Source organism: Pelophylax lessonae (assembly GCF_965119305.1).
Source record: "Pelophylax lessonae genome assembly, chromosome: 5".
Lineage (NCBI taxonomy): Eukaryota > Metazoa > Chordata > Amphibia > Anura > Ranidae > Pelophylax > Pelophylax lessonae.
The window spans coordinates 320,518,235-320,531,423 of NC_138772.1; the positions used below are offsets into that span (position 1 = coordinate 320,518,235).

Below are 13,189 nucleotides of genomic sequence, written 5' to 3' on the forward strand. Positions count from 1 at the left end.
TCCTCCTCACTCACCCCCTGCAGGCGCTCCACCGTGACCCCTAATTGCTGGCATTCTTAATTTTCAAGACAAAGTGACTATTCTATGCTCTGCACGACTGAGAGGCGAACTACTCTACAACAACCAGATCATTCATATCTTCTCAGATTTCTCTGCTTAAGTGCAAAAACAGTGCACCTCTTTTATCTCCATTAAGGCCAGACTGTGAGCTCAAGAAATCCAATATTCCATGCTATATCCAGCAAAACTTAAATTTATCCATGCAAGCAAGTCTCATTTCTTCATCTTGCCTGCTGATGCCTCCTCTTGGCTGGATGAAACCTTTGGTGGCTCACAACATCCTCGCAGATGTTGAATGATGATGATCTTGCTGTTACTGCCTTATGCGCTGTTTTGAATTTTCATCAGTTCCAGTTTACCTGTGGGATAATTTGTAACCCCCCCAGATGTTCTTCTACACTCATCCTTTGCACTCTACTTACCTCGCAGGAGGACAATCCTCTTGCTGGATGCACTGTTAACCCTTCTCTCATCGTAACGCTGCTCATACTCCTTACTCTGGGTACCGACTCACATGAGGAACCATATTACACTCTATCCTTGATAATCTCTGGAGTGTTCGATCCTTCATTCCTGTTATAACCCCCTACCTGTATGTGATGTCTGCATCACAGGGTTTATTGACTATTCTTTCCTGTTTGGGATATAAGCTCTCTATAATTGGGATAAATTAGCAGGGTGGGTGGATTGGGATACCAATATGCTATTATTGTTTTCTCTTTTGTTGTTGTTTTTTACTATTGTTGTTTATTACTTGTCCTTGTGTCTCAATTACCATAATTGCTCTTTCATGCTGGCTGAGGACTGCTGGACACCCTACGGAGTGTCCTGCACTCACTAATACTCCTTTGTTTTCTCAATATGGTTAGTCATTTGAAGATTCTTTCATGGAATGTTAGGGGTTTGGGTTCACCCCGCAAACGGTCCCTGGTCTTCTCCTTCCTTAGGAAATACAAACCCCACTTAATCTGTCTGCAGGAGACTCATTTAGTGGCCCCTAAACACCTTGCCTTGAAAAAGTCTTGGATTGCGCGCTCCTTCCATGCTTTTCACACCTCCCACTCTTGCAGAGTCTCCATATTATTAGCCAATTCCATCCCGACTAAGATCATCCAAGCCAAAACTGACCCAGGGGGTCATTTTGTCCTTCTATCACTACAGATTGGCCAATCCTTCTTAAACTTAGTCAACCTTTACATTCCTCCAACCTTTTCAGCTGAAATTCTGACTAAGGTTACCTCGTTCACTCTTGATCTCCCTAATGGCCCAGTGATGTACATTGGCGATTTCAATGCAGCAATTGATCCTGCTTTGGACCGTTTGCGAGGGGGAGGAGAAAACCTTTCAATCTCTTTTGGAATGGATACAAGTATATAATCTCACAGATGTACGGAGATGGAGGCATCTAGATGTTAGGGGCACAGACAGCAAAACAAACCTTGCGGGGGTGTTAACCCTTCCCTATGCTATCCAGAAAAAAACTTAAAAAATAATTTTTTTGGCTGAAGCTACACTTAAAAAATGTACCTGTTCCGACTTACAAACAAATTCAACTTAAGAACAAACCTACATACCCTATCTTGTTTGTAGCCTTGGGACTGTCTGTACTAAGCATTACTCTATTGCATGGAAAGATTTTTTTTCAAAGTTAGTTGGTAATGTCTGTGTCAGATTAACTAATCTCTGTCCAAAAAACAATTAAAAAAACCTACATAGCTTTCAGTATCTTCCAAAACTCGCCCAATTGCTTAACAATTACCAACTGACCTTATCTTACAAAGCTTGAAAGGTAAGGTCTGCCAAAGACCGATCGAAATTCGGCCAGTTCCTGCTGAACCGCCCAAATTTCAATCCATCTATGGACAGGCTGGTTGTATTAAAGTGGATCTATCGATCCACTTCTGTACAACCAGCCTGTCGGGTTTTTCTCATGTGATCACTAGCGGCAGCTATAGCCTCCAGCAGTGATCATTGTATGCTGATGGCGGGGAAACCTCCCGCTGTCAGAATATAATAGCGCAGTGGGAGGTATTCCCCTATAAACACAGACTGTGCTGATGGGGGAATCCAGTGATTTTCTTTCCTTGAACCCATAATCTATGGCTTGCTTTAGAAATATTGGAAGATCTGCATGTTTTCCTGGAATTGTTGCCATCCCTTCACACGATCTACATACATATGCAGTGGAAGTAGACATTTTATAGCGTGTGTGAGTATTATGTTCTCTTATACATTAAAATTTCTCGGGTAATGGCTGCCTATGCTGTAAGAGGTGTCACATGGACTTTACAAGTAATAAAGTAATGTATGTAGTAAACAATATACAGAATCTAGCTATCCTATGTGTGTCTTTCAGCAAACTACTAGTATAAATTTGATTAGTGATTAATAGTTGATTGTTAGTATTGTGTTCTTGATAGTCCTGATTTGTGTCTGTGGGTATTCATCAAAATATACACCCTGTGATTGTACTTATTGATTATTACTCTACATGTAAGCTTTATGTGTTTCCCTTTTCACAGCTCTGAGATATAAAACACCACATCAGGCAGAGTTTGTGGAAAAGCTAACAAAGGTGGTTGTCGGGCAGCTTCCAAACTTCTGGAAACTCTGGATATCATATTTGAATGGAAGTCTATTTAGTGAGGTAAAAGCCAACAACATTTATCATATAAGCATTTTGCCTCTCTATTCAAAACTGTTGATTTAAATCCCCGTTCACCTAAGAACTGCATTTCAGTGTGTAGCACCTTTAATTATATCAGGGTTTAAACTGTTTCAACACTTTCAACAATGTTTGTTCCAGGTTACCAGTAGCAACCATAGACTATGTTGAATAATTGCAAAATAGCCTAAGCTGTGAAAAGCAGTCCTATGCAAACAGCTTAACACTCATATACATATCAGCTTATAAAGACCGTTTTCAGTTGTAACTGATACCTGTACTGCATCCTTTTTAAGTCATGAAGTCTAAAAGTGAATCCGTTGGACTAACCACAGAATAGTTTAGTTATGTCTGTGCAGGAAAGGGTTACATTGCCTACTAAGCTTTTTCTTGAATCATGAATTGTTCTGGTTTCAATATTCTGTTTACAACCTACGTTCTAAAACCAACAGTAATTGTCTCATACTGAACTCTGAGTGCCCATTAAACCCAAGAACAAAAATGTATTGTACTACAGCTTACCAGTTCTTAGATTTGGTGGCTACATTCGTTCTTTTTATTTGCCTGTTTTTTTGTTTTTTTTTTACACCTTTTCATCTGGCCAGTAAGTCTGTTACTTTTCAACTTCCTTTCCCAGACCAAGCTACCCAGCAGAAGTGACAAGTAGAGAATTGAGATAAACTATTAAGTATTAACGGGTGCTTTCAATGGTTAGCTTTTATTCATTGATGTATAACCTTTATCTCAAACGTAAAAAAAAAAAAAAAAAAAAAACCTGTTGTTGTAGTCCATTGAAATTTGTTAATGCATCTAACACTACCCTCTGCCCATATTGGCAATGTTGCTGTCCAAAAATGTCTCTGTTGCTCCTCCATAGGGTGGAACTTCTCAAGACTGGAAATGTATTACTGACCGCATCACCAGGTGAAGATAAATGAAAGAAATCCTAAATAAAACAAATGTCATCACATTAAAGGATTAATAGGCTGCAATATATATTACATTTTGTTTTTGGGTTTAATGCCACTCTGCAAGCAAATATTGCGGCACATGTAGTACCAGTTGGTGATTTGTTAGATTTGAACAGTACCACAGGAGATCTTGAAGAATAGGTGTTAGCATTGCACGTGCAAACAATAAAAACCTTGCATTGGAGCTTTGCTGGCATCTTCAACCATCTAGGGTCTTAAGTCCAATGGATGAAGGGAGCAGAAAAACCTCTGTTCACCTTGTCATTCAACAGAATTAAAAAACAAAAACAAAACACGCACACTAAAGACAGCTCTGCAGATTAGTGCCTTAGGCCTACTGTATTTACACCAGCCTTTTTCAACCAGGGTGCCTTGAGGTTTCTTAAGGGGTGGCTTGGCAAAATGTCTAAAATTTGATGATAAGTTGTATACAAACCAGCAGGTGGATGAAGCCTGCCTTTTAGTTACACAAAGCCACAGGTTTTTATTATGCACCATTATGACTTTCTAGACGTTGGCATCCTAACAACCAATGACGTCATCAGTTGATAAGGAGGTTGTCTATTTTCTCCACAGCATCCTGGTTTGACCCTCCTCTGCCCCTCTCCCTCAGCACTGGGGTCACATTGGCTCACTGATAGAGAGAAAATGAGGGAGAAGAGAAACATTGGAATACTACTCACTACCAGTGTTCAATAGTATGGTTGCTCTGGAAGAATAAATCGCCTCTTACATTGGGTGTGGATGTTGCTGCGTTATGTAAAACTGTTAGAAACATTTTTTACATTTTAGAATAGGGTACCTCGAGACTGTCCATGATTTTTAAGGGTTCCTTGACTGAAAAAAGGTTGGCGAACACTGATCTACACAGATACAGGTGCTTGAAATTTTTAACAAAGCCGAACTACATTCTGTGAATGTAGGACAACACTCACACTTGGCAAGAGAAAGAAGAAAAACTGTTTTATGCAGCATTGCTTTAACTAGATTAGGAAATGTTGGAACACCCAGATCTACTGCCATCGTAGGCCCCATGAGATTTTCTCTCATTTCTTGCTCTGTCTGATAATCAGTCATCAGGAAATGAAGGGAATTCCCCCAGTGGGGACACAGACAGCAGTAAAAGCTAACAAAGGTTTTTACCCTTCACTATGCTTTACAAAACACAAAAAAAAAGCTGTCTCCCCTCACTTTTTTTCCAAACCCCCATAAATAGACGGTAAGTAAGAATTCTCTGCAATGATCCACAAACAGCAGTTAAAAATTGACAGAGGTTCTGAGGCCTTCTCTGCTATATCTAAAATCAGTAAAACGTGTTTGCCAGGAATTAGGCTTTAAGCTGTAAAAAACCCAAAAACAAACATTTTTTATTTTGTTGCTTACCAGTTCTTAGATTGAGGCTTTTTTCCTTTATTTTCACCTGGTGATCCTGTTATTTTTTTAACTTCCTTTTAAGCCAAGCTGTCCAAAGCGTGGCAGATAGAGGGTTGTGACAAACCATTTGCTACTGACGGAGGTGCTCATAATGATCAACTATTATTTATGTATGTAAAACCCATATCTCAAACAGAAAAAAATATTAACCGCTTATTAAGTGTTAGCTGGAGCCCAGCCTTAGTTTTTTAGTCAAGTCCATCTAATTCTTTTCATCTAACACTAGCAAGGGGACACACTGAACACCTTTGCTGCCATTGTCTTATGTGCTGGGTGTCCAATGTGCCCCTGTGCCTTTTAAGGAGGGGTGGGCACCTTCCATGCTTACCTGCCCTCTGCCTATCCATTATAATGCATGTGCTTTTACTGTGGAGGCTCTCAAAAAATGTATAGAGTTAGGACTGCAGATAATACTGGGGTGCCTTATCCTGGCCTCCGCAGCTTACGCGTGTATCTGCAAATGTGTGCAAATGAAACCCCTGTTTTTAACGCAAACTGTTAGGTTAATTCAGTTGGTTGCAGGCTGGCTGGGAATTTTCTTTGGTTTCATTTTACATGTTCATCTAACACAGGGGTCGGGAACCTTTTTGGCTGAGAGAGCCATGAACACCACATATTTTCAAATGTAATTCCGTGAGAGCCCTACACTATATTTCAGGGGTCGGGAACCTTTATTTAATATTTATATTCATGGGCTGCAGCTATAAAGTGAGTAGATGGAGCCATGTGAAAGTTCCTGAAGTTCGGTCGGGAAGAGAGCAGAGCAGGCAGGTATGCAATGAGGCCGGATTGGTGAATCGCCTGCAGGCCTGCGAGTGATGGAGGTGAGTATAGGTCCTGAGAAAATGGCGGCCAGCCGCTGAAGGCCTCAGAAGTGGATGTGAGAGGCAGCTCTAGCATGTCAGAGGGGAAGGAGATCGTGTCTGTCGGGGCACAGGGAGCGGATGGCAGGTCTCCTCACCGGGCGGTGATTGCCAAAGTTCTCAGAAGCACAGCACACGAGCCGGCGGCGGTACCGCGAGTAAAATGTGTTGGCATCATGTAAAAGTCAAAAAAGTTATCAACATTACAATCACTAAATGCAAGTCACATCCTGACACTGTAGATTCTATGTGGTCAAGAAGTGTTACCAAATACTGTATATTCTTATTACGTTAGGAATAAAATATGAGTTAAACAGGAAAATAATTGCAGTTACCCACAAAAAGTAAGAATTAGGCTTTTTGCAATATGTCTTCAAACAACTGGAACTTGAAAATTATTTTATTAAGCGTTTGTAATATAAGGTACAAAACAAAGCCTAGCCTTATACAGTCACACATAAAGGAACATAAAAAAAATAACAACTGTTCACTTGGCAACCAAGGTAACCATATTTGATACAGCTCAATGGCATATACATTACCAAGGATGACAATGATCATACTTCCTCCACCATTCAGGTGATTCTCAAAGGGTCAAAAGAACAAGAGTAAGAATATGGGAAAAAAACATGTTGACATATCACCAGGAGGAGTCGTTCTAGAGGAGTCAACCTAGATATCCCAAATTTTGTAAAATTTCATGGAACAACCTCTAGAATCTTAAGTGTATTTATTCAGCGATATTGCTGAATTGGCTAGAGTTTTCCAGAAGTCAAGGTGCCGTCGGGGACTTCCATTTGAGCAAAATGGTTTTGCGGGCATAAAATAACAGTAAACCTATCGGTATTCTTCTTGCTCTAGACATGGCTAATAAGTGGACTAGGCCCAGTACACTGCTATCCACCGTCAGTGGTATGGATATCAATGTACACATTGTATACACTCGGAAACATCTTTCCAGAAGGACTGGAATTTGATTTTGGTTGATGTGGTTTGCTGCACTATACAGTACATATTTGTTTTTTAATCGATCAAATAAAAGCTCTTGAATTGCATATTCATCTCAAGCTTTATAGGGTCTAATCAGTCTAGGAGGGCAATTCTCTTCATGTTGTAGTCATTTCCACACAGGTCCTATGTATGAAGAGCAATGCAAAGTCTTATCCACTTTCCTTTGCTTTTCATACACAGGACCTGTGGGGGTCACATCTCTGCTCTCTGTACACGTTGGGAATTCTCTATCCTCCTGTGGGCTATGCGGCTGTTGTAATCAGAGGGCTGCATGACCGGCCAGGGATGCTCTTTTGCTCGCTGTGGATTGTAGACACGTTCGGATTGCAACTCTTGACACTCACCCTGGATGGGGGGATCTGGATCTCTCCCCTCTGCTGAAGCTGGGCCCCGCTGTGTGAGGATTACACCACTGGGCTGACCTTGAGGGGGCGTGAGACTGCTAGGGCAGTGGAGATCAAATAGCAAGGAGTAACAGCCATCCGCTTACACTGGGAACCTATATGCAGCCATTGGTGCTGTGAATGCTGGATACCCCTTAGAGGGGAGAGCTTTCCTGTGAGTGCGGTATACAAGGGGGAGCACGATTAAAAACACTGGCACAGCGCATGATTATGAGGGACCCTGTGATTTTGTGAAGCACAATTTTATTGTATATTTGGTTCAAGCGATCCCTGTACAATATCACACCAAGAACTAATACCTTCCAAGAACATGTCACTTTCCACCGAATCACTATTTATGAAATAAAGCACTTGTTACTTTAATGCATTTTTTTACTTTTATTGGCAAATAAACTGGTTTGTTTTGCACATGTTTATTGATCAAGACAAGTATTGTAGTTTGTATAAATACACCCATCACAAGCAGCACCATACCCACTACAATCTTTACTATACTCTAACATCTACCTTGGTAGCTGTTTATGTGGAGGCAGCAGCCATACACAATCACCAATTCATCCATAGCACGGAACTACCTCTTTAAGTTTCCATATTATATCAAATGCCTGACAAAGGGGTACTGCGTGGCTCCGAAACTTTGTACTATGTCCCCTGTGATGTGATTTTTCTACAAACAAGATTTTGGATGCTGTTTGATGATTCTTGGTGTGCTGCAAATATATACATTTCAGCTCTACATATGAACAAATACATACATATGAATATGAGTTGATTTACTAAAGGCAAAATTACTATGCACTTTGCAAGCGCAGTTGCACTCATTTTCCCCCAGAGCTCGATGAATGTACTGAAGCTCTTCAGGTTTTCATTATCCAATTGTGCAAGCAAAAAAAAATGTTTTTTTCTCTTACGTCCTCCAACAGTCGCCGCCCACTCATACAGTCGTCACCAATGGGTATTGACTTCCGCTCTGCAGGAGTAGCTAGGCATAAGACTTGTTAGTAACAAAAGCTTTTAGCATAGACACACCCATGGGTGCTGTCCCACTGGTCAATACCCCTCCCTGCATTAAGCCATCCCAACTCAGTTTGGTAGCATAGCAGTAAGTGTACCAGAAAACCCCAAAAGAGGGGCGGGGTCGGCGACTGTCTGAAGACTCAGAGAAAGGAATTTTATGGTAAGATTTTACAAAAATTCAGTTTTTTTTTTCCTATTGCCTGTTTGGATATTCTTTGCATAGTGAAGCTTTATAACATTCACTAAGCTGGAAATGAGTGCAACCTAGATCAGAAAAAAAAATCCCAGCACAGTTACCAGCTAGCCTGCAAAAAAAAAAAAAAAAAAAAACATAATATTTGACCCTGTCTAACAATTCAGAGGTTTGGCTTCCACACATTTGCATTATAAGTGGAGGCCGCAGTGCCTACATCAATAATTCTCTGTGTATTGCGGATCTAACTATATTTTCGAGGATTTCCAAGTTGAAGCATATATAGCAATGGATTATTGAGTGCAACTGCAGTCCATTTGCCTTCAGTAAATGCACCGCAATGATTCTGCCTATTCACAGTATAGAATTATTCAGTTTTGGTCATGTTTTAACTCAAAGAAAATCATTCCCAACACCAAAATGGACAACTGCCATTGCAGAGCTTTTTCTGAAAATGCTAGGCATTAGTATTTGTTTTGCTATTCCACTCGTATACTCTTAAGCTGGGTACACACAGACCAAAATTCGGCAGGTGAGAGATTAGACATCTGATCTTTTTGACATATATATCTAAACATACTGTATTTTAAAAGACAATTTTCATAGTTCAGCAATTTCAGCTCATTATGTTATGTGCTTTGTACAGTGGGTATAGAAAAGAATCATCCCCCTTTTAAAATATCCACATTTTGTTGCTTTGCAACCTGAAATGAAGACAAACACGGTTTTTGTTTTATCCAGCTGTATTTACTAGTGCAACTTGTAACATCCAAGTAAAAGATATAACACCAACATGTCCGTAAAAATAAATAAATAAATAAACTGCGTTGGAAAAAAGATCACCTCCTTATATGAGTGTTTTGTTGGACCACATTTTGCTTTAATTCCAGTCTTCAGTCTGTTAGGATATGTCTCTACTAACTTCTAGACTTTGCAATATTTGCCCACTCTTCTTTGCAGAACTGCTCAAGTTCAGTTAAATTTGATGGTGACCGTTTGTGGACTGCAGTCTTTAAGTCATTCCACAGATTTTCAATGAGGTTTAAGTCTGGGCTCTGACTAGGCCATGCAAGGACATTCACCTTTTTTTCCTTCAACCACTCTGTGGTAATTTTTGCTGTGCTCTTTGGGTCATTGTCCTGTTGAAAGGTAAACCTTCTTTCCATTGACAACTTTCTGGCAGAGGGCAGCAGATTTTTCTCATGAATTTGATATTTTGCTCCATCAAGTGCTCCAGTCCCTGCTGCAGAGAAACACCCCCATAACAGGATATTACCACCACCATGCTTTTCTGTAAAAATAGTGTTGTTTGGATGTTGAGCTGCATTGGATTTCCGCCAGACATATAGTTTGGTGTTGAGGCCAAATAATTCAATTTTAGTCTCATCTGTCCACCTTATACGCACCTTAACAATTCTGAGGCCACATGGAAAAAGGTGTTCTGGTCAGATGAGACAAAAAATAATTTTTTTGGCCTCAACACCAATTGGTATATGTGGCAGAAATCCAATACTGCTCACCATCCAAATAACACCATTCCTACAGTAAAGGATGGAGGTGGTAAGATCCTGTTATGTGTTTCTCTGCATCAGGGACTGGAGCACTTGTAAGGATAGAAGAAAAATTGATGGGGCACAATATCGTCAATTTATGGAGGAAAATCTGCTGCCCCCTGCCAGAAAGTCGTCAATGAGAAGAAGGTTTACCTTCCAACATGACAATGACCCAAAGCACACAGCAAAAATGACCACACAGTGGTTGAAGGAGAAAAAGGTGAATGTCCTTGCATGGCCTAGTCAGAGCCCAGACTTAAACCCTTTTGAAAATTGTGGAAAAAGTTCTGAAATTATTTACCTTCGTCTAATTTTTTTACATCCGAGTAACCTGACATTTTAACAGGGGTGTGTAAACTTTTTATATCCACTGTATATGCAGTGAAATGGTTATTTGTCCCCATAGGAAAATGCTGAAATATAGGTTGACTTTTACACCCATAGTATAATTGTTACATGCATTGTCACATCATTTTCAATATATATAGGCTATCCCCTCTTTAGTCTATCATGAACGCTGCTGCCAGGCTTATCCACCTTACCAACCGCTCAGCGTCTGCCTCCCCTCTCTGCAAATCCCTACACTGGCTCCCGATTGCCCAGCGAATTAAATTCAAAATACTAACCACAACATACAAAGCCATTCACAACTCTGCCCCGAGCTACATCACCAATCTTGTCTCCAAATATCACCCAAATCGTCCTCTCCGCTCCTCTCAAGACCTCCTACTCTCAAGCTCCCTTGTCTCCTCCTCTCATGCTGGTCTCCAGGATTTCTCCAGGGCCTCTCCCATCCTCTGGAATGCTCTACCTCAACCTGTACGTCTATCTCCTACTCTAGCTGCTTTCAGGCTATCCCTGAAAACTCATCTCTTCAGGGAAGCCTATCACACCGCCAACTAATCTGCCATCAGCTCATTCCCTACTCTTACCTCTTGTAACACCTGCCCCACCCCATTATATTGTAAGCTCTTCTGAGCAGGGCCCTCTAAATCCTCTTGTATTGTATTGTATATGTACCGTCTCCCTCTAATATTGTAAAGCGCTGCGTAAACTGCTGGCGCTATAGAAATCCTTAATAATAATAATATAGAATGCTGTATGGCTGGACTAATCAACATGCAGTGTCTTTTTTTTAGTCAATGTTTACTGAAGCAGTGATAGATAATTTCATAGAATATATGTTCTGATATTCCTGATGATGAACACATGACTGTGGTGTACCGATATTTTATTTTCTAATTAAGCTCTGAGTGTTTGGGAACGTTCAAGCCTTTATGGCTTTCACAGTTTTAGTGTGAAACCTTGACTTCATGCATATGGAGAGGATACTCTGGAAAAGCTGTTGGCCATGATTTGTTTTGCTCACTTGTACTTACAGCTTTCATTGTTTTTTTTTTTTTGGTTTAGACGGCAGAAAAATCTGGACAAATGGAAAAACAGAGAAAAAATATAAAACAAAGGCCAAATGATTTCAAGGTAATAGAAAAGTACTGCATTGTATTGGTGGTGTATGAACATGCGCTTTCCAACAGTATGTGTAGATGAAGAAGTTTTTTACTCTGGCCATGTTGTGGAATATACTAAAGTGTTATTTTGGCCAGCTGGGTCTTGCCACATGAAATACAGAATGACTGCAGATATGTAAAATGTAACTATAATGACTTTTGGAATATAACTAAAGCCATGCTAATCTCGTTCCATTTTTCTGTTTTTGAAGTGATGTAAAGTTACTTATGTTTTCTCTATATTTTCTCTAATTGTGTAGCACTGCGCAAGCCATACTGTCATTAGAACTCTCCTTAGTTCTTAATTTGGTGTCTTTTAATATGGTGTCACCCTTCTATGCTCTCTCTTCCTGAACATTTCCCCTGCTAATTATGCTTGTGTCCATTTTCCATGTTTCCATTTGTTATTTATTCTTTACTTGTGCTCTAGAAAATGATTCAGGAAGTGATGCAGTCCCTTGTGAAGCTCATCCGTGGGGCCTTGCTCCCATTTACTATTAGTGAAGAGGACTTAAAGAAGTATGGTGGCTGGGAGTTAAAGGCTGAACTGTCTGGGCCCTGGTTGGCTCATGTTGTCCAGACTGTCAGGTAAGGAAGAGCCAATAGTTAAACCTGTAACCAATAGTTAAAACCCAACTAGTTAAAACCAAGGCATATTTTCCCCTGTTGAGAACATGGCTTCCAGACCAGTGGTACATGTGCCCTTAGTAATCATTATAAGAGTTTCTAGTGTACGCCTACTGTAAATGTTCAATTACATTCAACAGTTTAAAGGTTATGCAATTAACTAAAAGTAGACCCCATTAAAGAGTACCTATTACTTTTCCCATTCATGTTGTCCGAGCTCTGCACCCTCAGAGAAAAGAAGAGGTCTACTTTGCTCTCAGTTACCAAAGACAGTACTCTTGCCTGCAAGACAGTGCCTGTAAACTGGCCACTTGGCATCTTACTTGTATCCCACTGAAGTACTGTAGTTTTTTTTTTTTTTTAACTGGGGCTCTTTTAGAAGGGTGAGTTCTTTATAACCCTTCTTTAAACCTAAACTCCAGGAATTCAGTCACTTTGTATTATATGCTGGCTTACTAGGAGTTAGGTCCAACAAGGTGCATGACACCTCTGGACTTTTCTCTTTTATTTACAACTGATATTTTTATCGAGTTCTGGGGAGAAAAGCTTTCCCATACTATCAGAGCTCTGACACTGGACCTTTTGGTCTCAGCTTTTGTAGTTGCCTAGTCGCTTGCAGCTACCTTGCTTTCAGGTGCCCAGTGACAGAGTGCTTTGTGTTATGTGAATCTATTAACAGAATACATAGCCACAAAGCTTCTGTGAATGGACAGCACAGGGCAAGGGTGGGAAAAGCTGCTGTGTGGAGAAGGCAGCTACCATAAAACTGTCAGATGTAAATAGAAGAAGTGCAGCAGGTGGCATGCACCTTGTTGGACTTAACCCCTAGTATGCCTGCACATATTACAAAGTGGTTGAATTCCTAAAGTTTAGATTTGAGATG

General features: G+C 40.3%; 1 protein-coding gene across 2 annotated transcripts in view; it reads left to right on the plus strand.

The window, feature by feature from the left end:
- EXOC2 (exocyst complex component 2) overlaps positions 1 to 13,189 on the plus strand; it is a 366,356-nt gene that overhangs the window by 202,582 nt on the left and 150,585 nt on the right. For both annotated transcript variants that reach the window (XM_082258649.1, XM_082258650.1), the window contains 3 exons: positions 2,583 to 2,707; positions 11,582 to 11,650; positions 12,110 to 12,267. In XM_082258649.1, coding sequence (XP_082114775.1) covers positions 2,583 to 2,707; positions 11,582 to 11,650; positions 12,110 to 12,267 — 352 coding nt within the window. The remainder of the gene's footprint in view (positions 1 to 2,582; positions 2,708 to 11,581; positions 11,651 to 12,109; positions 12,268 to 13,189) is intronic.